Source organism: Chelonia mydas, chromosome 18 (assembly GCF_015237465.2).
Source record: "Chelonia mydas isolate rCheMyd1 chromosome 18, rCheMyd1.pri.v2, whole genome shotgun sequence".
Classification (NCBI taxonomy): domain Eukaryota; kingdom Metazoa; phylum Chordata; order Testudines; family Cheloniidae; genus Chelonia; species Chelonia mydas.
Window position 1 is genome coordinate 9,100,388 of NC_051258.2, and position 22,056 is coordinate 9,122,443.

General features: G+C 45.3%; 1 protein-coding gene across 1 annotated transcript; it reads left to right on the forward strand.

Annotated features, from left to right (window-relative positions):
- The first annotated feature begins 1,066 nt into the window (after positions 1–1,066).
- On the forward strand, positions 1,067–19,729 carry PINK1 (PTEN induced kinase 1). The gene is made up of 8 exons (XM_037881312.2): positions 1,067–1,430; positions 6,778–7,089; positions 8,532–8,635; positions 10,969–11,151; positions 12,295–12,458; positions 15,618–15,745; positions 17,457–17,693; positions 18,155–19,729. Exons 1-8 carry the CDS (start codon positions 1,122–1,124, stop codon positions 18,413–18,415), a joined length of 1,698 nt encoding a protein of 565 aa, XP_037737240.1. The 5' UTR covers positions 1,067–1,121; the 3' UTR covers positions 18,416–19,729.
- The last annotated feature ends 2,327 nt before the right edge of the window (positions 19,730–22,056 follow it).

Consider the following 22,056-nt stretch of genomic DNA (forward strand, 5'->3'; position numbering starts at 1 on the left):
GCTATCTTTGAGCTACAATGTAGCTTAGTTAAAACTATCTTTAGATAGGTTTTTTCCTCAAAAAGCATTTTATCAAAAAAATCTGATTTAAATAAAAAAAATCATTTTTTTAAAAAAAATCATTGATTTTTATCCACCCTGATGCAGAGCACACACCCAAAGCCCAGAGTGACACACAGCATCAGGCCTGGCACACAAACCCATACTCAGAGTAACACACACACACTATGCCCGGCACCCAGCCGGTACTCAGAGTGACACACATACCAGGCGCAGCACACAACCTGTACTTAGAATGACACACACACCACGCCCAGCATACACAACCCATACGCAGAGCGACACACACACACCACGCCCAGCATACACAACCCGTACGCAGTGACACACACACACCACGCCCAGCACACACAACCCGTATGCAGTGACACACACACACCACGCCCAGCACACACAACCCGTACCCAGAGTGACACACACACACCACGCCCAGCACACACAACCCGTATGCAGTGACACACACACACCACGCCCAGCACACACAACCCGTACGCAGTGACACACACACACCACGCCCAGCATACACAACCCGTACCCAGAGTGACACACACACACCACACACAACCCGTACGCAGTGACACACACACACACACACCACGCCCAACACACACAACCCGTACCCAGTGTGACACACACACCAGCACCCTGTGCCTGGTCCTACCCGCAGTGACCCCCCCAACACACTCCACGTCTGCCGTGACTGACACACAAACCCCCCCCCGGGCCGGGCGCGTCACAGGAGTCGGGTCCCCGGGTAACCAGGGGCCGGGCCGGGCGCGTCACAGGGGTCGGGTCCCCGGGTAACCAGGGGCCGGGCCGGGCGCGTCACAGCGGGCGGGTCCCCGGGTAACCAGGGGCCGGGCCGGGCGCGTCACAGCGGGTGGGTCCCCGGGTAACCAGGGGCCGGGCCCCCGGGTAACCAGGGGCCGGGCCGGGCGCGTCACAGGGGTCGGGTCCCCGGGTAACCAGGGGCCGGGCCGGGCGCGTCACAGCGGGCGGGTCCCCGGGTAACCAGGGGCCGGGCCGGGCCTGGGCCGAGGCGGGCGCTGCAGAGCGGGGCCATGGCGCTGCGACAGGCTCTGGGCCGCGGGCTGCAGCTGGGCCGGGGGCTGCTCCTGCGCCGGGGGCCGCCCCGGCCGCCGCCCGCCCCGGCGGCCCGGGGGCTGCTGCCGCCGCCGCCGCCGCCCGCCCGCTACCGCTTCCTCCGCGAGTCCGTGTCCGGGCTGGCGGGGCGGCTCCGGCGGCAGCTGCTGCTGCGGGGCCCGCGGGGGGCCCGGGGGCTGAGCCTGGCCTTCGGGCTGGGGCTGGGGCTGCTGGAGCAGGGGCTGGAGGAGCAGAGACAGGCCGCCTCCGCCTGCCGCCACATCCAGGTGCGGCCCCGGCCCTGGGCGGGAGCGGGGCTGAGACCGGCCCGGCCCGGCCCGCGAACGGGGGACCCGGGCTGCGTCCTGCTGGGCCCCGCCCCCGGGGGCTGCGTCCTCTGGGGAGCGACCCCAGGCTGCCCCCCCCCCGCCCCCCGAGGGAGTGTTGGGGGAGGGGCCGACCCCCAACTGCCCCCCCTTTTGGGGGAGGGGACGACCCAGGCAATGCCCCCCCCTTTGGGGGAAGTAGCCGGCCCCAGGGCTCTCCCCCCCCACCTCCCCCCGAGGGAGTGTTGGGGGAGGGGCCGACCCCAAACTGCCCCCCCTTTTTGGGAAGGGGACGACCCCACTAACCCCCCCCCCTTTGGGGGAAGTAGCCGGCTCTAGGGCTGTCCCCCCCCCAACCCCCCAAGGGAGTGTTGGGGGAGGGGACGATCCCAGTAATGCCCCCTCCTTTTGGGGGAGGGGACGACCCCAGTAAGGCCCCCCGCCCTTTGGGGGAAGTAGCCATCCTCAGGGCTGCCCCCCCATCCCTGGGATCCTGGAGGGGGACCCAGGTCACAGCCTGACAAGGTGTGGGGTGACAGGGTCCTAGGGAGCTGCCTGTCACTGTCTGGGGGAGACCCGTTGTGAGGTGCGGGGGGGGGGGGGGCGACCAGGGGACGGTTAGGTCGCAGACACTGTCCTGGCGAGTGGAGGAGCCCGACGCCCCCCACACTGAGCCCTGGGAAGGGTGGTCCCAGAAAAGGAAATCCCAGTTCGTCCTTTGGGCATCTCCAGTCCAGGGAGACGCGGGATCCCGTCTGGGTTGGCGAGGTACCAGTGGCAGAGGAGGAATGTGTCGGGTTTTGGGGGACTAGCCCCATTTGCACAGAAGCATAGTAAGTGGGTGGGGGTCCAAGCAGCAGGGCTAAGGACTGACTTAGCACTGAGATTCCACCCCCCGCCCTCCGAGAACGGGTCAGGGTCCCTATATGCTAGGGCTTGGGCACGCTGGTGCTGCTGCCCATGCTAGAGAAGTGGAGACTGACAGTCTTGAGGGCTATCAGACCAGCACCTTTCACCAGCTCTAAATACACTTCTATAAAACCGCCTTTTCTCTCTTTCAGGAGGCTTTTTCCTTTTCCTCTCCTGCTGCCCCCACCCCATCCTCATCCATTGTTTTGTAAAATTGTTCTCCCCCTGACTTCTTAAATACTGTACCTTCCCGCCTATTTTATTTTGTGTAAGTTAAATTAATAGGAGAGTGTCTACACACAAAGCGGCTTTAAATAAATTGGTTTAACTTCAGAGCTTTAGTGAAACTGTTGAGACTTTGTATGTAAACTAGGGCTGTCAAGCAATTAAAAATATTAATCACAATTAATCGTGTGATTAAACAATAATAGAATACCACTTATTTAAATAGTTTTGATGTTTTCTACATTTTCAAATATATTTATTTCAATTACAACACAGAATACAAACTGTACAGTGCTCACTTTATATTTATTTTTATTAAAAATATTTGCACTGTAAAAAACAAAAGAAATAGTATTTTTCAATTCACCTAATACAAGTACTGTAGTGTAATTTCTTTATCATGCAAGTTGAACTTACAAATGTAGAATTATGTACAAAAAAACCTGCATTCAAAATAAAACAATGTAAAACTTTACAGCTTACAAGTCCACTCAGTCCTACTTTTTGTTCAGCCAATTGCTCAGACAAACAAGTTTGTTTACTTTTGCAGAAGATAATGCTACCTGCTTCTTGTTTACAGTGTCACCTGAAAGTGAGAACAGGCGCTTGCATGGCACTGTTGTAGCTGGCATTGCAAGGTATTTACATGCCAGATACGCGAAAGATTCACATGTCCCTTGATGCTTCAACCACCATTCCAGAGGACATGCGTTCATGCCGATGATGGGTTCTGCTCAATAACAATCCAAAGCAGTGTGGACCAACACATGTTCATTTTCATCATCTGAGTCAGATGCCACCAGCAGAAGGTTGATTTTCTTTTTTGGTAGTTTGAGTTCTGTAGTTTCTGCATCAGAATGTTGCTCTTTTAAGACTTCTGAAAACATGCTCCACACCTCATCCCTCTCAGGTTTGGGAAGGCATTTCAGATTCTTAAACCTTGGGTTGAGTGCTGTAGCTATCTTTAGAAACTTCACAATGGTATCAATCTTCTTTGCATTTTGTCAAATTTGCAGTGAAGGTGTTCTTAAAATGAACAACATGTGCTGGGTCATCATCCAAGACAGCTATAATATGCAAAGTATAGTAGAATGTCCGTAAAACAGAGCAGGAGACATACAATTCTCCCCCAAGGAGTTCAGTCACAAATTTTATTAATGCTTTTTTTTTTTTAGTGTGCGTCATCAGCATGGAAGCATGTCTTCTAGAATGATAGCCAAAGCATGAAGAGGCATATGAATCTTTAGCGCATCTGGCACATAAATATTTTGTGACGCCAGCTACAACAGTGCCATGCAAATGCCTGTTCTCACTTTCAGGTGACGTAAATAAGAAGCAGGCAGCATTATCTTCTGCAAATGTTAACAGCCTTGTTTGTCTGAGCAATTGGCTGAACAAGAAGCAGGACTGAGTGGACTTGTAGGCTTTATAATTTTACATTGTTTTGTTTTTGAGTGCAGTTACGTAACAAGAAAATACATTTGTAAGTTGCTCTTTCATGATAAAGAGATTACGCTTCAGTACTTGTGTGAGGTGAATTGAAATACTGTTTTTACATCATTTTTACAATTCAAATATTTGTAATAAAAACTAATATAAAGAGAGCATTGTACACTTTGTATTCTGTGTTGTAACTGAAATAGATATATCTGAAAATGTAGAAAAGCATCAAAAATATTTAATAAATTTCAATTTGTATTCTATTAAGAGTTCGATTAATCGTGGTTAATTTTTTTAATCGTGATCAATTTTTTTGAGTTAATCACATGAGTTAACTGCGATTAATCGACAGCCCTAATGTAAACCAGGCCTTGGGCCCTGATATTGTAGTCACATCCATGCATATTGACTCCTGTACTCATGCAGGTCTCATTGCTGGATTGGCGTTTTAGTTTCCTTTCCTTTCTGAGGTGTACTCCTGTCACAAAGTCATTGGGTCTGGTCTATGCCTCCGTCTCCTGGGAGTGACCCCGTTAGTGTACTGGGCCCCAAGGACCCACACAGTTCCATAGGGGCAGGCCCATGGTCTTCAAGACTAGGCCTTCGGCACCAGTGTTTCCTGCCTTTCTCTCTGGCTCCCTGCAGGGAATCCACCCAGCCAGACTTGTGGGAGGCCTGTACTGTGCCACTTTAGGGCCCAGTGCTCTCAGGGAGTATTTACAGAGACACAGGAAGCCTTTCCAAAGCCAAGTAACCATTTATTGGTCATCTGGCTACAGAATCTGGAAGTCCTTAGGTTAGCCCAGAGAAATGAAGTTAAACCATATAGTTCACTCTGGTCAAACCAGTGCCACAATGAGCCAGCCAAGCTAGGATGGAGTCCTCTGGCTCTCTCCCTCTGTTCCCCTTTTGTCTCCCCAGTCTAGGCTCCTGTTTTTCCAGTCAGCTGACACCTTATTCTCCAGCTTAGTTCCCGGTTTCTGCCTGCCAGGGTTTCCTGCTGTTAAGTGTTGATTGTTCAGTGGTTGCGGCATCTCTTTGTTTTGTGGGCCCTCTGTTGATTTGGATCAGTTTGAGCCAGTTCTTTAAGGACTATATTCATTCCTCCCAGACAGCAAGGTGGCACACTCATACCTTCTGTCTCTTGTGCTGTTCCAGGAGCTTTGTTAACCCTTTTGCACCCACCGGCTACCAATGCCACGCTCAGAGGGACACTGAGGCATGCCTCGGCGTCATAAAAACATTACAGAAAATTCCTACTTCATCACAACTTGTTCCTTCAAAGTCTTAATTCTTAATTTCTGATCCTGAAGTCCTCTTCCTCTTCTCCTTTTTGTGTCTCTTTCCGTCAACCCCCATACATTTCCCCCTCATTGATTCTCTCTCCTCTAACCATCTGTCATTTTCAGCTGCCATGAAAGCTTTAGGGCATTGGCATTCTATCTGCCATTGTTCTTAACTAGGTTTTATTTTTAAACATTTTATTCATTCAGAGAGGGAGGGAAGCACAGTAAAAATCCCTGTTACAGAAGCTGGCCAGATCTTTCTCTGCAGACTTTATTTGCTTATGTTGTAGATCAGTGGTTCCCAAACTTGTTCCGCCGCTTGTGCAGGGAAAGCCCCTGGTGGGCCGGGCCGGTTTGTTTACCTGCCGTGTCCGCAGGTTCAGCCAATCGCGGCTCCCAGTGGCCGCAGTTCGCTGCTCCAGGCCAACGGGAGCTGCTGGAAGCGGCGGCCAGTACATCCCTCGGCCTGCGCCGCTTCCAGCAGCTCCTGTTGGCCTGGAGCAGCGAACCGCGGCCACTGAGAACCGCGATCGGCCGAACCTGCGGACGCGCACTGCTTCCAGCAGCTCCCATTGGCCTGGAGCAACGAACCGCAGTCACTGGGAGCTGCGATCGGCCGAACCTGCGGATGCGGCAGGTGAACAAACCGGCCCGGCCCGCCGGGGCTTTCCCTGCACAAGCGGCGGAGCAAGTTTGGGAACCACTGCTATAGATGAACAAATGTTTTTCTTTTCCCTCTTCTGATCAAACACATGTATTTGTCTGTAGTATTGGTTGAAAAACACCTTAAATAAAAACTTGTTGGATAACTATACCCCCAAAACCTTCACAGTGTAGACACAGCCGGTACCTGCAAAGAGCTTTTCTCGGCACAACTTATCAGTTCGGCAAGCAATATGAGTGATGCTGGCAAAAGCCGTTTTTATGCTGGTATAGCTGTGTCTACAGTGGGGCTTTTGCGGACAGAGAAAGTTGCAAAAAATGTCACATCCCTAACTGACATTGCTCTGCCAGCAAAAGTTTCTAGTGTGAACCTGGCTATTGTCCCTTCACTTGTAGGGTATGGATAATATTTTACTTACCTTGTGCTGCTGTGAGGCTTAATATTTATACAGTGCTTTGAGGTCTTCAGATAAAGGGTGCTACAGAAACACAAAGTATTATATGCTTTATGCGCCTATATTCCAATCTGAAGCATGCACATGCAGGATTTGGATGTCGTGAGTTTGTAAATTGGATCCACCATGTGTTTTGTAAGTGCCCAACTGGATTGTAGTTTAACATAATAGAAGATATAAAGCTTTCAAATGACGACTGTGCTGGCCATGTGGTATATATACTTGTATGCACACCCTGGAGCACATACAATAATATAATTTAACATAGCAAAGTAGTTCTCTATTTTTTAAAGTGTGGAATAATTGAGTGATTTTTCACTTTCCTTTCAGACCATATTTATCAGAAAGAACAAGCCACTGAAAGATCCACTGAGCGCTTTCCGCTGGCAGGGCTTCAAACTGGAAGAGTACCTTATTGGGCAACCCATTGGGAAAGGGTGCAGTGCTGCGGTGTATGAAGCAGCTATTCCTTTGTCTTCCAACTACCAAAGAAGTGAAGACAGCAAGCCTTTAGAAGGGAAGAGTCCAGATGCACAGTGGGATCATGGCTCAGTTATCCACCCTGCAGAAAGGAAACCTATACAAACAAACCAGCAAAGAGCTGCTTTCCCATTAGCTATCAAAATGATGTGGAACATTTCGGTAAGGAGTTAGTCTTCAGTCTTCCTGTTTGGCACTTGCGAAGTCTGAGTGAAATGTTTACCACAGATGTGTTGAAAGCTCTAATTATTTTGTGCACAATTAGTACATTGGAACAAAGTTGTTGATATATAGCAATGGAAACACAGATTGTTAATGAACAGTCACTCAGCGAGGTAATTAATGCTCATCAAAAATCTTCCTATGGGAGTCAGCATCAGCATGACATTTGTGTGTCACTGCTGGTTTGTCTATTGTGTCTTGACAATATTGACAGTATTTTCTGGGAAAAAATTATTTTGTTTAATATTAAGAGAAACTTGGAGAAATGTTAAGAACTAGCAGGAAATGGAAAAACACTGCTAAAGAAGTTTGAGGAATCACTTGCTTTTAGAGATACTCAAGGATAAAACTTAGATGTCCATTTGCTGGGGACATTTTAGGTATGAAACCAGTAATGCTTCGTGGAAGCTGGATAGCTAAATTACCCACTGGAGGCCCCGCACAATTAGGTGGGTGGACCAGATCTCTTTTCATAAGTTTCTTCCAGCCCAAATGATTCTGTGATCAGCCATATCCCGAAGTAACTATCCCAGAGATTCAGAGAGCTATCATTCTTTTCTCTGTGGAAAATTCACTGTACCCATCCCAGTCTGAACATGAGGACATAGGCACCGAGTTTCTAATCTGCTGGGGGCGCTCCCCTGGCTCCGCCCAGGCCCCTTCCCCCAGTGCCCCACACCGGCCATGCTTCTTCCCACCCCCGCTCCTCCCCCACCCCGCCTCTTCCCCGCCCAGTTCCGCCCCTTCCCCCGAGCGCACTGTGCCCTTGCTCCTGCCCCCTCCCTCTAGCGCCTGCCGCAAAACAGCTGATCCGTGGCAGGCAGTAGGCACAGGAAGGGAGGGGGAGGCGCTGATCAGCGGGGCCCACCAGCAGGCAGGAGGCTCTGGGGAGGAAGAGAGGCATTGATGGGGGGCTGCCAGTGGGTACTAAGCATCCACCATTTTTTTCCCATGGATGCTCCAGGGCTGGAGCACCCACAGAGTCGCCGCCTATGCATGAGGAGTCTTCCAAACTAGTGATCCCTTAAATCTGTTGGGATTCATAGATTTTCTTTTTTAAACCCAGAATGGACCATTATGATCATCTATTCTGACCTCCAGCGTAACAAAGGCGATAGAATTTCACTCAGTAATTCCTGAATCAAACCTGTATCTTGTAGCTGAGCTTGGAAATATTTTTTAGAAAGACATCTAGTTTTATTCTGAAAATTTCAAATGATGAGGAACCCACTACACCTGCGCTGTTAAAAATTACCCCTTATTTCTAGCCTGCATTTACTGAGCTTCAGCTTCAGGGTTATCTGTTTCCAGTGTTGGTATTTAGATTGGATGATTTTAAAGCTCAGGTTTGAATACAACGTTCTGTGTAACTGCTGTTGTAGGCTGGTTCTTCAAGTGAAGCTATCCTCAGCACCATGAGACAGGAGCTCGTTCCAGCGAGTGGTTCTGCCTTATCTGGGGAATACGGAGCTGTTGCTTGCCACAGGTATGTTTTATTAGTAGATGCTTTTTTTGGTCCTTAAAGGTGATCAGAGAGCCTTTATTAGCATGTTTTAAGAACACAAGTTTATTATAAGAATCTGTGAAGCCCATAAATTTCAGATACAAAAAATTGGAAAATCAACTCCCCCTTTCACATGTCTATCAAGACCTGAATTCAGGGGGCTGTGTTTCCCTGCAATAGCTATTGCCATCATTAAAATCCCCCCAAAAGATGGAACAGTACTGATACATTCAGGATCTGAGGCACCTTTCATCCAAATCCCAATGTGGCTTACGCATTTTACTCATTGTACTTGTATATTTGTACAATATGTGTGGAAATCATTTCATCAGACCTCTGAAATTCAGCAGTGGTTTAGAGTACACAGGCATACCACAGAGTATCTAAATAGAGGAAGTTAAGAGAAAAACTGCATCCACTTGATGCTACGTAGGGGATTTAATCACTCAGTCTGGACCTTGGCCAGAATACTGGGGCTGACTCTTCTACACTTGCCAAAAAAAGAAAAAGGGCCATGGAATTATTAGTGACCACAAGTGGTCAGGACCTCTGTTGTACATTTCAGCTAAATGATGGCACCTCCGGAAGTACAGGGAACCCTAAACACAGTTTTGGAGAATTAGTTCATAGGGATTTGGAAGAGAGAATAGCACCATATCTGTTTGTTCTTTGTACAGCGCCTAGCATAATAGGGTTCTGGCCTGTGATTGGGGCTCCTAGGTGCTGTGGTAGTACAAGTAATTAATAACAACAACAACATGTCAGTGGAGTTTACTCAAAACTGACCAGAAACAAAACTGAAAATGGCTTACTCTGTTTTCACATACTGAGAGAAGAGAAAAGTAAATAAATACAGGAAAGTAAATTAGAATTTTAAAATTCTTTCACATTTTGTCATCTAAGATGTGAACACAGGAAAGTGTTGTTTTGGTTTTTTTTTTTAATTGGTGTCCTTTTAAAAAAAGCTTTTTTTTTTCCAGTTTAAAGAATGTAGTCCAGAATCCAGATCATCTGTTTTAAATTTCAAATACACCTCTGCTGCCAGTACAAATAGATAATAAACACTGCTAGGTATGTAGCTGGCCTAGGAGTGTAACAGACAAACCAGACAGATATTTTGCATTCAGGGGATGAGAGAAAAGAGAGGTCTGTTTTGCTCTAGATACATGTGTGTAACTCTCATTCATTTTAATGGGCACTTACTGTGTACATCAAAGCATAGATTTCCTGGTTTGGTATCCCCTTGATCTTGATCTGCTTCTAGTAATAAATTCATTTTTTTTCAAAGCCAGTCCTAGTTTTCTCCTTAATCTTATTGAGAGTCAGGTCTCTTTCACTAACTCTACTCCTCTGTTAATAATTTAGAACACTAGCACTTAAAGGGTAATTTTGGAGGCTTAAGGGGTTATTTTGGATTAAAATAAAGGGTTACATTTTGCTTTTAATGATTCTCAGTGGGGCTTATTTTCTAATGTAGGCAACTGTTGGCTCATGTTCAGCAATCAAATTTGTGGAAAATTCTGTTTTCTCAATGTAATTCTTTTTTTTAATAGTCGATAAAACAAATGTTTTGAATGCCCTCTTATGGTGTAACATTAAACTGCACCTTGCAGAAAATAGAGATTGATTGTTTTGGGTTATTAGAGCAAGGGGATCTAACACATTTGGTGGAAAGAGCCAAATTGTAGTTTTAATTATGGTCAGTGGGTCAGATCTATAAAGCCAGAGTCCATTGACTACCCTTGATCTGCAGAGGATTGTCCACTAATAACAATAGGAGTGGGGATTTGCAAGAAGTCTGAGTCATGCAGGCAGATGCTGGTGTCTGTATGGAGCGCTGTTTAGCTCAATGGGACTCAATATAGGCAATGAGTCTACTTTGTGGATCCCTATTGAAGTCAGTGGGATTTCATGTGAGTGCAGGAACCTGCCTGTATGGATTAGTTTGCAGGACTGGGGGCTTGGTTAGGAAAGTTATCTGTTGAACAATTGTTAGAATTGTTTGTAAACTTGTGGTATCCAGAGCGTTTCATGTTTGAGAGTGGTTGAGTATTTTTTATAGACACTTTTAAGGTACATCTTGTTTTGAACTGCGCTTTCTAACCTTAATTTTAACTTGCCAACATTGTTTGTTTTAGAATGAGTGAGTTTATAAACTGCTTTGGGATCCTTTAGGAGGAAAAGTGCTGTATTAATGAAAAATATGATTTTAGTAAGAATAACAAAAATGAAAGTGTCCGTAATTCACCATCCTACTGTAGCTGTTGGGTTTTAATTTCTTTGTCTGATGTGATTCACAAATTATGTTGAAACAGGAGACCTGTTTTTGGGAAGAAGAGGTTGGAACCTCATCCGAATATAATCCAGGTGATCCGAGCTTTTACATCCTCAGTTCCTCTGCTACCTGGAGCATATGTGGACTATCCAGATGTTCTCCCGTTAAGTCTGAACCCCAGTGGGATCGGTCACAGCCGCACGCTCTTCTTAGTGATGAAGAAGTAGGTAGAGATGAGCTTTGTAAGGTACTCAGATTTCTAGTGTGGCTGTGCTGCGAGGCTCTGTATTCTGCAGCTGCCGGATAGGCAACACAAGGCCTTGTGAATTCTTGGTCTGGCTCATTGCCATGGATCAAAGAACACCTTAAGAAATATCCTGTGATCTTTGCCCAGTTCCTGAGGCTTTAAATCTTGTCAAACAATGAAGGCTAGTTGCTCTTTTAAGTAATGAATTTAATTAACTCATTTTAGAAACTCCAAACACTTTCCCAATTTTCAGATATTCTGGTTCTCTAACCCTACCTTCTCAGCTGTACACGAAGGCATAATTAAAGCAAAAGTGACTCATCAGGACCCAGTAACTCTGGGCTTTCTCTTTGTTTCTGATCAGCTGTTGCTTTTCAGTTGAGACACAACCATTAGGCTCCAAATTATCCCTCCATTTTTTATAAAACACTTTGTAGGGGGATATCTCCATTTCCCCCATTTTTTGCTATTTTGACCAACCTGGCTCCAGAAAAACTCTTCCTTCTCTGATTCATGTCCCTTCCCACCAAGTGTGTCTGTTCTGTAATAACACACTTCCCTCTCTTTCCTTCAGAATACAAAGGAGGATACAGAAGAACCCTTTGTAAATAAAATACCTAAGAAATCTCATTGTATAACACCCTGTGAGCCTCCTACTTTTAGAGAGGATGCTTTTATTTCCAGTTCTAGAAGTATGGAAGCCCTGATGGAGGTGCCAGATTTGAGATAGTATGCCATGTGGCAAAACATTAGCAGATGTTTTTGTGTACTGGGGATGAGAGGGGATTGGGGTTGGTTAAGGAATTTGGGATGGTTAGAGGGAAGTTAGTAAATGTAACAATGAAGTATCTCCAAGCAGTTGCCTCTAATGTTGAACTGAATATTTGCTTTACAGCGGTAGAATACTGAATCAAATATTGGGGGGGAGGGGTAGCTCAGTGGTTTGAGGTTTGGCCTGCTAAACCCAGGGTTGTGAGTTCAATCCTTGAGGGGGCCATTTAGGGATCTGGGGCAAAAATTGGGGATTGGTCCTGCTTTGAGCAGGGGGTTGGACTAGATGACCTCCTGAGGTCCCTTCCAACCCTGATATTCTATGATGGTCTTTCTCAATCTGTCTAGTTATCCATGCACCCTGCGCCAGTACTTGAGCGAGAGGAATTCAGATGCCCACCTCAGCACCTTGATGATCTTACAGTTACTGGAAGGCGTGGATCATCTTGTTCGACATGGAATAGCACACAGAGATTTAAAATCTGACAATATCCTGGTTGAATTTGATTCTGGTATGTAGCTTGCTGAATCCAGCCGGAGATGAATAGGGAGTTTACAAAAGTAATTTGACTTGTATTGGGACTTGGGCTACTAAGTCACTTAGACAACAAGGAGTCCGGTGGCACCTTAAAGACTAACAGATTTATTTGAGCATCAGCTTTCGTGGGTAAAAACCCCACTACTTCAGATGTATGGAGTGAAAATTACAGATGCAAACATAAATAAACTGACACATGAAGAGAAGGGAGTTACCTCACAAGTGGAGAACCAGTGTTGACAGGGCCAATTCGATCAGGGTGGATGTAGTCCACTCCCAACAATAGATGAGGAGGTGTCAATTCCAGGACAGGCAAGGCTGCTTTTGTAATGAGCCAGCCACTCCCAGTCGCTATTCAAGCCCAAATTAATGGTGTTAAATTTGCAAATGAATTTTAGTTCCGCTGTTTCTCTTTGAAGTCTGTTTCTGAAGTTTTTTTGCTCAAGTATAGCTACTTTCAAAACTGTTATAGAATGTCCAGGAAGATTGAAGTGTTCTCCCACTGGCTTTTGTATGTTACCATTCCTGATGTCCGATTTGTGTCCATTATTCTTTTACGTAGGGACTGTCCGGTTTGGCCAATTTACATGGCAGAGGGGGATTGCTGGCACATGATGGCATATATAACATTAGTAGACGTGCAGGTGAATGAGCCTCTGATGGTATGGCTGATGTGGTTGGGTCCTCTGATGGTGTCGCCAGAGTAGATATGGAGACAGAGTAGGCAATGAGGTTTGCTACAGGGATTGGTTTCTGGATTAGTGTTTCTGTGGTGTGGTGTGTAGTTGCTGGTGAGTATTTGCTTCAGATTGGGGGGCTGTCTGTAATGGAGAACTGGCCTGCCTCCCAAGGTCTGAGAGAGTGAGGGATCGTTTTCCAGGATAGGTTGTAGATCGTTGATAAACACACTTTGTCAGTATATTTATGTCTGCATATGTAATTTTCACTCCATGCATCTGAAAAAGTGGGGTTTTTACCCATGAAAGCTTATGCTCAAATAAATCTGTTAGTCTTAAGGTGCCACTGGACTCCTTGTTGTTTTTTGGATACAGACTAACATGGCTACCCCCTGATATAAGTCACTTAGGTTATGTCTACACTACCGCGGTAAGTCAACCTAAGTTACACAACTCTAGCTACGTGAATAATGTAGCCGGAATCGACGTAGCTTAGGTCGACTTACTGTGGTGTCTATACTGCGCTGGGTCGACAGGAGACACTCTCCCATCGACTTACCTTACTCCTCTCGTTCCCGATGGAGTACCAGGGTTGACCGGAGAGCGTTCTGCCGTTGATTTAGCGGGTCTTCACTAGACCCGCTAAATTGACTCCCAGTGCATCGATCGCCGGAGAGTCGATCCTGCGGTAGTGTAGACATAGCCTTAGGTTATGTCTATATTACCCGCTGGGTCGGTGGGCAGCGATTGATCCAGCGGAGGTCGATTTATCGCGTCTAGACTAGATGCGATAAATCGACCCCCGAGCGCTCTCCCGTTCACTTCTGTACTCCGCCGCCTCAAGAGGCGCAGGTGGAGTCGACGGGGGAGCGGCAGCAGTTGACTCACCGCAGTGAGTCCACCACAGTGAGTAGGTCTAAGTATGTCAACTTCAGCTACGTTATTCACGTAGCTGAAGTTGCATAACCTAGATCGATCCCCCCCGTGTAGACCAGGCCTTAGATGCTTTTGAAAATCACATCCACGGTGTTTAATGGGGAAGGAAGTGAGCCTAGATGTTACAGCCTTTGTTTAGGGGAGTTGAGACTCCTAGGTTCTGTTCTTGGCTCTACCACATGCTTCTGTTGTGACAGCTGGGAAAGTCACTTAGCCTCTCTGTGCCTCAGTTTCCCCATCAGTAAAATGGAGATAATGATTCCCAGCCTCACGGGGGTGTTGTGGTGTTTGTTCAGTGTCTGTTACATGCTTGGAGACCATCAGATGAAGGGTGCTGTGGAAGGACAAAGCACTGTTAACAAGATATGTTGCAAAAATTACTAAGTGAATGACTGCTTAAACAGAGAGCAGAGGGGCATGCACTAGCCTGCACTACAACATTTATGACGCATTAGCTCCATGCCCATGGTCTCTGTCATTGTAACTTGCCAGGCAATTTCTAAAATCCCACAGCAGAGATAGGTTAATGATAATGCACCTTCAGATCATTAAACTTTAGCTGAGACCAGAGGGAACAGCATTTTGTCGGTTTGCTGTCGCTCTCTTTAACTGAAATTTTAATTACCTGAGCACTGTTTCAGTGTGACCGAGATTCAAACGAACAGGGAACAATAGCAAGTGCCTAGATCTGTGTAATTAAAAATCCTGCTGTAGAAGATTTGTAGAGGTCCTACTAACATAGGTTTCGTTTTCTTGAAGCCTTGTTTGAGCTATACTGAATGCAGATGGTAATGATTAAAACTTCAGTCTCTGGAAATCAGTTATTCTCTTTTGCAATGTTTGACTTGGCATCAGCAGAGTAACCATTAACTAGCTCAAACATTTGCCAGCTCCCTGACTCTGTACCAAAGATTCCTTCCATCCCTGATTAATTCTTAACCTTGTGTGTCTTCTCTGAAGTCAGAGTGGGACTCAGTCAGACCTGGCACACCAGTCTGTTTTCTCTTATCACTCAGCAGCAGCTCTAATTCTTACACTGCATTTTATATCTAGGAATATGCTTCCGTTCTGCCCATCTCTGCTGTACATTGGCACTGTACCTCACTCGCTGGCTGTCCAAGTTACGATGGAAGCTGTTTAAATGAACACGAGTGTTTTCCTCCATGCAGCCTCAGAAACTGAAAGTACTGTGTGTGTGGAGTGTGAGTCCCAGACTGCTGAATTTGGGAGAATCACTGAGGTGTCTGAGAAACCTCTGAATGGATAACTAATTCTTTATATAGAGAAATGGGCAAACCTTTTACTTTACAAATGTCCCCAGTGTTCTAACTTGTAATACTGAAGAGAGGAGATGCAGAAATAGTCTGCAGTAATATAGATTCCTGTAAGGAATGAGACTGCTTGTGCTGATTAATAGTCAGTCAGTTTTCTGATATGATGTGTGGTATCTAATATGGCCAAGTATTGTACACTGCACATCTCAACTGGGAGCTAACTTTGTTAACCTTTGATGTTTACAGCTGGCTGTCCCTGGCTGGTGATCACAGACTTTGGTTGCTGTTTGGCAGATGAAAATATTGGCTTGAGATTGCCTTTCACCAGCTGGTATGTGGATCGGGGAGGCAATGGCTGTCTTATGGCACCTGAGGTAATTTCTCATGTGTATGAGTCTCAGTAAGTAATTATAGCCTGTATTAGGTAGTTACATATGTGTAGTGCTGTTGGAAGTGTAGGATCCAGTAAAGTCCATTAACATAGATAGGAGCAGGATTAGGTCCAAAGTAATGGATTTGGGGAACACCAGACCTTCCCCTTTGCTCTATATACCCCCCCACCGCAAGATGAGAAAGTCGAATGCCGTTCAAACACGTCCATCTTAGTCAACACTTGGTAAAAGCCTCTTCATTATTGGTTATCTTGCCATTTTTGCCTAGTACTGTGCCCACTAATTTGCTGTGTTGGCTGCTGCAGATTGTTGTGGGTGTGGCATTGTTTGTCTAGTTTATCTCCCCACAGAACTTCCTGCCATGGATTGCCATCTCCAATAGCATTGCTTAGAGGATTCATGGTCTGGTTGATTGGCACTAGCATGTGGTTAAATGTCTCTGATAAGAACATCAGAATGGCCACACTGGGTCAGACCAATGGTCCGTCTAGCCCAGTATCCTGTCTTCCGACAGAGGCCAGTGCCAGGTGCCCCAGAGGGAATGAACAGAACAGGAATCATCAAGTGATCCATCCCCTGTCGCCCATTCCCAGCTTCTGGCACACAGAGGCTAGGGACACCATCTGTGCCCATCCTGGCTAATAGCCATTGATGGACCCAATCTCCTGAACTTACCTAGTTCTTGTTTGAACCCTGTTATAGTCTTGGCCTTCACAATATCCTCTGGCAAGGAGTTCCACAGGTTGACTGTGCGTTATATGAAAAAAATACTTCCTTTTGTTTGTTTTAAACCTGCTGCCTATTAATTTCATTTGGTGGCCCCTAGTTCTTGTGTTATGAGAAGGAGTAAATAACACTTCCTTATTTACTTTCTCCACACCAGTCATGATTTTATAGAGCTCTGTCATATCCCCCGCTAAGTCGTCTCTTTTCCAAGATGAAAAGTCCCACTCTTATTAATCTCTCCTCATACAGTAGCTATTCCATACCCCTAATAATTTTTGTTGCGCTTTTCTGAACCTTTTCTATGTCCCATATATCTTTTTTGAGATGGGGCAACCACATCTGCTGTTGAACTCATCACGAGAACACCACTACAGAGCTCTGCGCTGGGCAATTTCCCGCTGGTATCTTGAGCAACTGAAAATGGGGAAAAAAAAATCAGTGTTACAAGGTGGTAGTTGATCTTATGCATAAAAGTAAGAAATTCCAAATTTGGCTGCCTTCCATTCGTATGCCCTCTTCTGCTTAGCTTTTGCAAGGGTCTCAGGACAGTGAGTTCTCCTACACAGCATCTGTGTAGCAATTCTTGCATTGTTATCAAACTAGTAGTCATTCCTCTGCATCCTTTGGGTGGAGGTGAAATTAATTGTGTTTCCTTTCCCTCCCCCGTTACCAGTAGTCTTAACATATGGTAAGGGATCCCTTGCCTGGCACTGGTATTCGGGGCAGAGATACTTCTGGCTTTCATGCGGTGTGAAATGGAACACATGGTTCCTTTATAAGGCCACTATCTGGAGTCCCTCTTCAGCTGCCCAAGTAATATATCCCTATAAATACTAAGCTGGGTGCAAGCTTTAGTCAGAAGTAAGAATTGAGTTGATGAATAGAAGAAGATTTATCAGAAGGTTAAACAAACTTGTGCTGTGTATTTCTACCTTCCCATATATTTCCTATGGTCTTTCTGATGCAGGTGGTCACGGCAATACCTGGTCCAGGTGTCCTGATTGACTACAGTAAAGCAGACGCATGGGCCGTTGGAGCAATAGCATATGAAATCCTTGGACTGTGTAATCCTTTCTATGGCCAAGGAAGGTCCTCTCTGGAAAGTAGAAGCTACCAAGAAGACCAGCTCCCAGCATTGCCAGATACTGTGTCCTTCGATGTGAAGCAGGTGGTAAAGATGCTACTTCAGCGGGATCCCAACAAGGTGAGAGACCTTGCAGCTGTTGTCATGAGTGGGGTTTTAACAGGGTGTCAGTTGCGTAGCAGTCACTGTCCTGAGAGTATTGTGTTAGACTGTACAGTGCCTAGCACAGTGGGGTCCTTGACCATGACTAGGGCTCCTAAGCGCTGTGTTGGTGGTAATAATAGAAAACTATCGTAGGACTTCGATGAAAGTGTGATGCAATATAAAGATATTGGTACCTGACACTTCTTTGCGTATTATAGTGAAGTTATATTGTAAAAGGGTGGCATTTAATGGAACTTGGTTGAACTGGGAGCTCAAGTATAGTAGCCTGACAGCAACAGCCCCACAAAGCCTTTCAACTAGAAGTGAATGTTCGGTGAGATGAGAAGATGCTTGGGAGCATTTCAACAGTATACATCTTATGTGTCTATTCTAACACCTTTGTTGTTCAGCTGATCTTCTTTCACTTCTTGTTTCAGAGACTATCTGCTCGAGTTGCAGCTAATGTGCTCCACTTAAGCCTCTGGGGTGAAAATATTCTAGTCCCAAAGAGTCTGAAACTAGACAAGATGATTGGCTGGCTTCTTCACCAATCTGCTGCCACTTTACTGATGGATGGACTGGTGGACAGAAGCAGGGTAGAAACTAAGATGAAGACGTGCTTCTTGGCAAATCTGGAGTACGAAGATCTTTGGGAGGCAGCATTTTTACTGCTCTCTTGGAGAAACCATTCTGCCTGAAGGGTACAATTCTGTGTGTGGCCCTGCAGTAGATAAATGGCATTTACTAAAAGCACTTGGGAATCTGTCTAATACTTCTGTCTCTCTGGAAGCCTAAAATACTTTAAGGAAAAATATCTGCAGGCCTGGTGTATGTGTTAATGTAAGAGGTTGAGTTTACCTACAGAAAGAATTAGTATACAGAGGGTTGTTGTCTTCCCTGTAGAGAAAACAACATTGAATTGTTATGAGATTTGGTATGATTTGGAAAGTGTTTGAAGGCTATCTGGTCAGCTTCATTCACACCGAGAATTTAGATTTACTGCTTGAAGCAAATTCCTTTACAAAAGGGTTTATGCACTGAGGGAAGTATAACACAGCTGCTCTTTGCAGAAAAGCATTACAGTTGCACTTTTGTTAATCATACTGATTTTCTGTTCGAACTATAAAGGAAGTTGAACTGATGGAACAAAATGAAATCTTTGTTTTCTTAAATTTGAAATCAGCATCATTCTTATTAAAATAATATTCCTCTGAAGCCATAGATACATTTTATAAAATGACAGCCAAGAGCATCATGATTGAGCTGTTTATCTGTGAGGAGTTCTGTCAGGAGCTGTGGGGTAGGTTATAAAATGCACAGCCAAAGTACTTATCTAATTATATGTAAAATGCCATAGAGGCACTCAATACAGAACAACTAATTTCTGTTTTCTGATTGATTTGCTATAACAACATTTTTATCCCTTTGATATCTCATCAACTCTAATATCCAAATCTGAATTTCACAAGCCAGGCTTGCAGTGTTAGAAGGTTCGCTGCATGAGCTGAACTGGAATACCAAATCCAGATATCCCCAGGCTTTTGAGAAGTTTGGATTCAGATCTTGATCTGAACTAAGCAACTGAGTCACATCTCTGATCACAGCAGGTCAGTACTTGGACCATTGAGATAGTCATGTGGCCTTTTAGACTGTGTAGCTCTAGTTCTTCTAACCAGATCTAAAATTCCTTCCAGGGACATGCTACTATTTCAGTGTGCCAGGCTCAGAGAGAATTGCATCATGGTTGAAAGAATGGTGAAAAGAGGTCATGGGGTTAATGGCTCTTTCGGTAGTTATGCTTGACTATGTTCCCTATTATATATACCTGGTTTTCTGTTTCACTACAAGGGCTTATTCTGTGGTTGTAAGGAAAACACTAATTTTTAACCAGCAGCAAGTGTTGTACTGAAAATATCATGAGACTTTATAGCTGCGTATTGTGGGTGTTTGCAAAAGTTAGTTCATTTTCCTCTGCACAATAAACTGGTGACCGTGCTGTTACAATGAATGAATTCACGGATGCTGGTTTTGTCTCTGTTCACTGTAGCCGGACTTAATGCCATAGTGACCTGTGGGTTAATTCATATTGGGTCTTGGCCTTTCAGATTTACTCTTCTGTTGCATGCTAAATATTTGTCTGGATGTGGTCCTGAAAGCATCGTCAGCTCCTTCCAGTCCAGCCCTCAAGGCTCAGTTTATTCTCATACTCCACCACTAAGGCTAACCATTAAGTCTAGTTTTTCAAAGAGCATTTGGGAAACAAACCAAGCACCAGGATTGTTCAACATATTCACGGAAGTCCTGAACATTTTCTTGGTCCCTTATACTCTTATTTCAAGGAGATTGTTAGAACTGGGCGGTGAGACATGGTGTGTCAGTGACTCCCTACACAGGAACAAGCTGCCCATGTAGCATGGGTCTCGTAAGTCGTTTGCAATGCTTTTAAAAATGTTTTATTTCAGGCCTCTTCTCCATTCACTTGTAAAATATAATGGAAATATCAATTGCAAATTTGTATTGAACTGGAGTAAATCTGCTTATAGAAATTGGCACCATTCATTTTATAATGCAGCCACTGAGCTATGTGCTTTCATAGCTAACATACCAGAAAGTGTATCAGCTGACTAACATAACCAGCCACCTAATTTGAACCTTTATAGGTGCCATACAACAATACCGAAATGGTCCCGCACAGAAGGACCCACAAAAGACAAAGGATCTGGGAAGATTCAGGAAAATCAAAGTAAATTCTAGCCCTGGAAAAACAGTTACCTCAAAACCCTGATAAGTTAATGGTGTTTTGAGCACAAATTGCCATCAGCAACAATCCCATAACTTGGTAGAGTTCAGTCTAATTGTTTGTGGATGGCAGCACCTACAGGTGCTATCTGTAAATGGGAAGTGGGGGTGGGCTTTATCCCTCGCTGAAAGGATCTTGGAAAAATTCATTGCACAGTTATGTAGACCATGGCTGTTTGCTACGGATTCTACCCTATATTTAGGGTAGGGCTCTGCTTCAGCAACGTACTATCCATGTTGACAGGTTTCTAGCCACGCCCACTGCCAGTTATCAGGACCGTGATAGGTATGAGGTTTTATGCAGTTTGGCTTTTGAGGCCCTTCGTCTTTTTTTTTCATTTATTTTTTGCTTCAAAGTATGGATTATGGCCTGTGTTCCAAGCAGGAGGTGCTTCCTGAAACATCCCATTCTGTGCTCCCCAAGGGTGGGGTGCTAGCATCTCCGACAACCTGCAAGATAAGAGCACAGAACTAGAGAAATCTTATCAATGTTTCCATGATAAATGAGGATAGTGAAACAGTAACTAATTTTCCTGAATATAAGCCTGGGTTGGATCTCTCCCCCGCCCCACTGCTCTGTATTATGTAACACCCTGTAGAAGATCTGAGGGCGAGTAACCTCAGGCGAGGCACTGCTGATAATAGTTGCATAACCGCTGCTGCGTTGAAATCTCTGGTTGATGCTGAGATTTCAGCTTGCAGGGAGGGGTAAACGCTGTCACTTTTCTGTTAGCTTTCAACCCCAGCAGTGAATTCTCAGCTTCTCTTTTATGAAAAGGGGTTAACTGGGACATGTGCCACAGCATTCATTAATTTTCACTTTAACTAGAGAACTGAGGCTGCCATCTGCATTTATTTGCGTGAAGAGGTATTGTCAGAAGTTCTACCCTGGAACCAGATTGCTTTACACATGTGACTGTGCCCCTCCTGTCTCTAAGAAGCTCCAGTCTGCAGAACAGTAGGGAGTGGAGTTAGAAACATAGCATTTGCCAACCAGATCAGACCGCTGAAGAAAAGTGAAGAAAAACCCATAGTGCACATAGCTAGTTGTGTAGGGGACTCCTGAACTCTGCAGGCAGTCAGCTGGCATCCTGAAGTAGCAAGTTTTCAAAATGCATTTGTTACTTAGAGATGCACCTAAGTATGCCAGGTGATTATTAGGGCAGGGACCAGCTGTGAGACACAATGGGCTAAGGGAAGACAAAACCAAAAGGAGCAGAGGACCAGGAAGCAGAGGTCATTGAGAAATTAAATACACATTCCTAGAAGAGACAAAGGGAAAGATATGTCCGGTGCTTTGATATAGACAGCGAAAAGAGGTGTGGTGATACTCCACCAATTAGGGCAGGAAAGGCAGACACTTCCACCAACTACCACCCAAGCACATCCTTGTCTAACCAACCTCCCCACGTCGCAACCCTCTTAATATTTTCATCCATCTTGACTCAAGGCATTTTGGACTGCTGTAGTCAATACATCTCACGGCTTCCTTGCATCATCTGAGTCAAGCCTGCTTGGTATGAAACACAGGTGAGCCTCG

What these genes read in the sequence shown, in the direction of transcription:
- PINK1 (XM_037881312.2), top strand. Translation starts at nt 1,122, where the DNA reads ATGGCGCTGCGACAGGCTCTGGGCCGCGGGCTGCAGCTGGGCCGGGGG. An exon ending in CCGCCTGCCGCCACATCCAG is followed by an intron (nt 1,431 to 6,777) that starts GTGCGGCCCCGG and finishes CTTTCCTTTCAG; the next exon opens with ACCATATTTATCAGAAAGAA. An exon ending in TTCAGCGGGATCCCAACAAG is followed by an intron (nt 17,694 to 18,154) that starts GTGAGAGACCTT and finishes TTCTTGTTTCAG; the next exon opens with AGACTATCTGCTCGAGTTGC.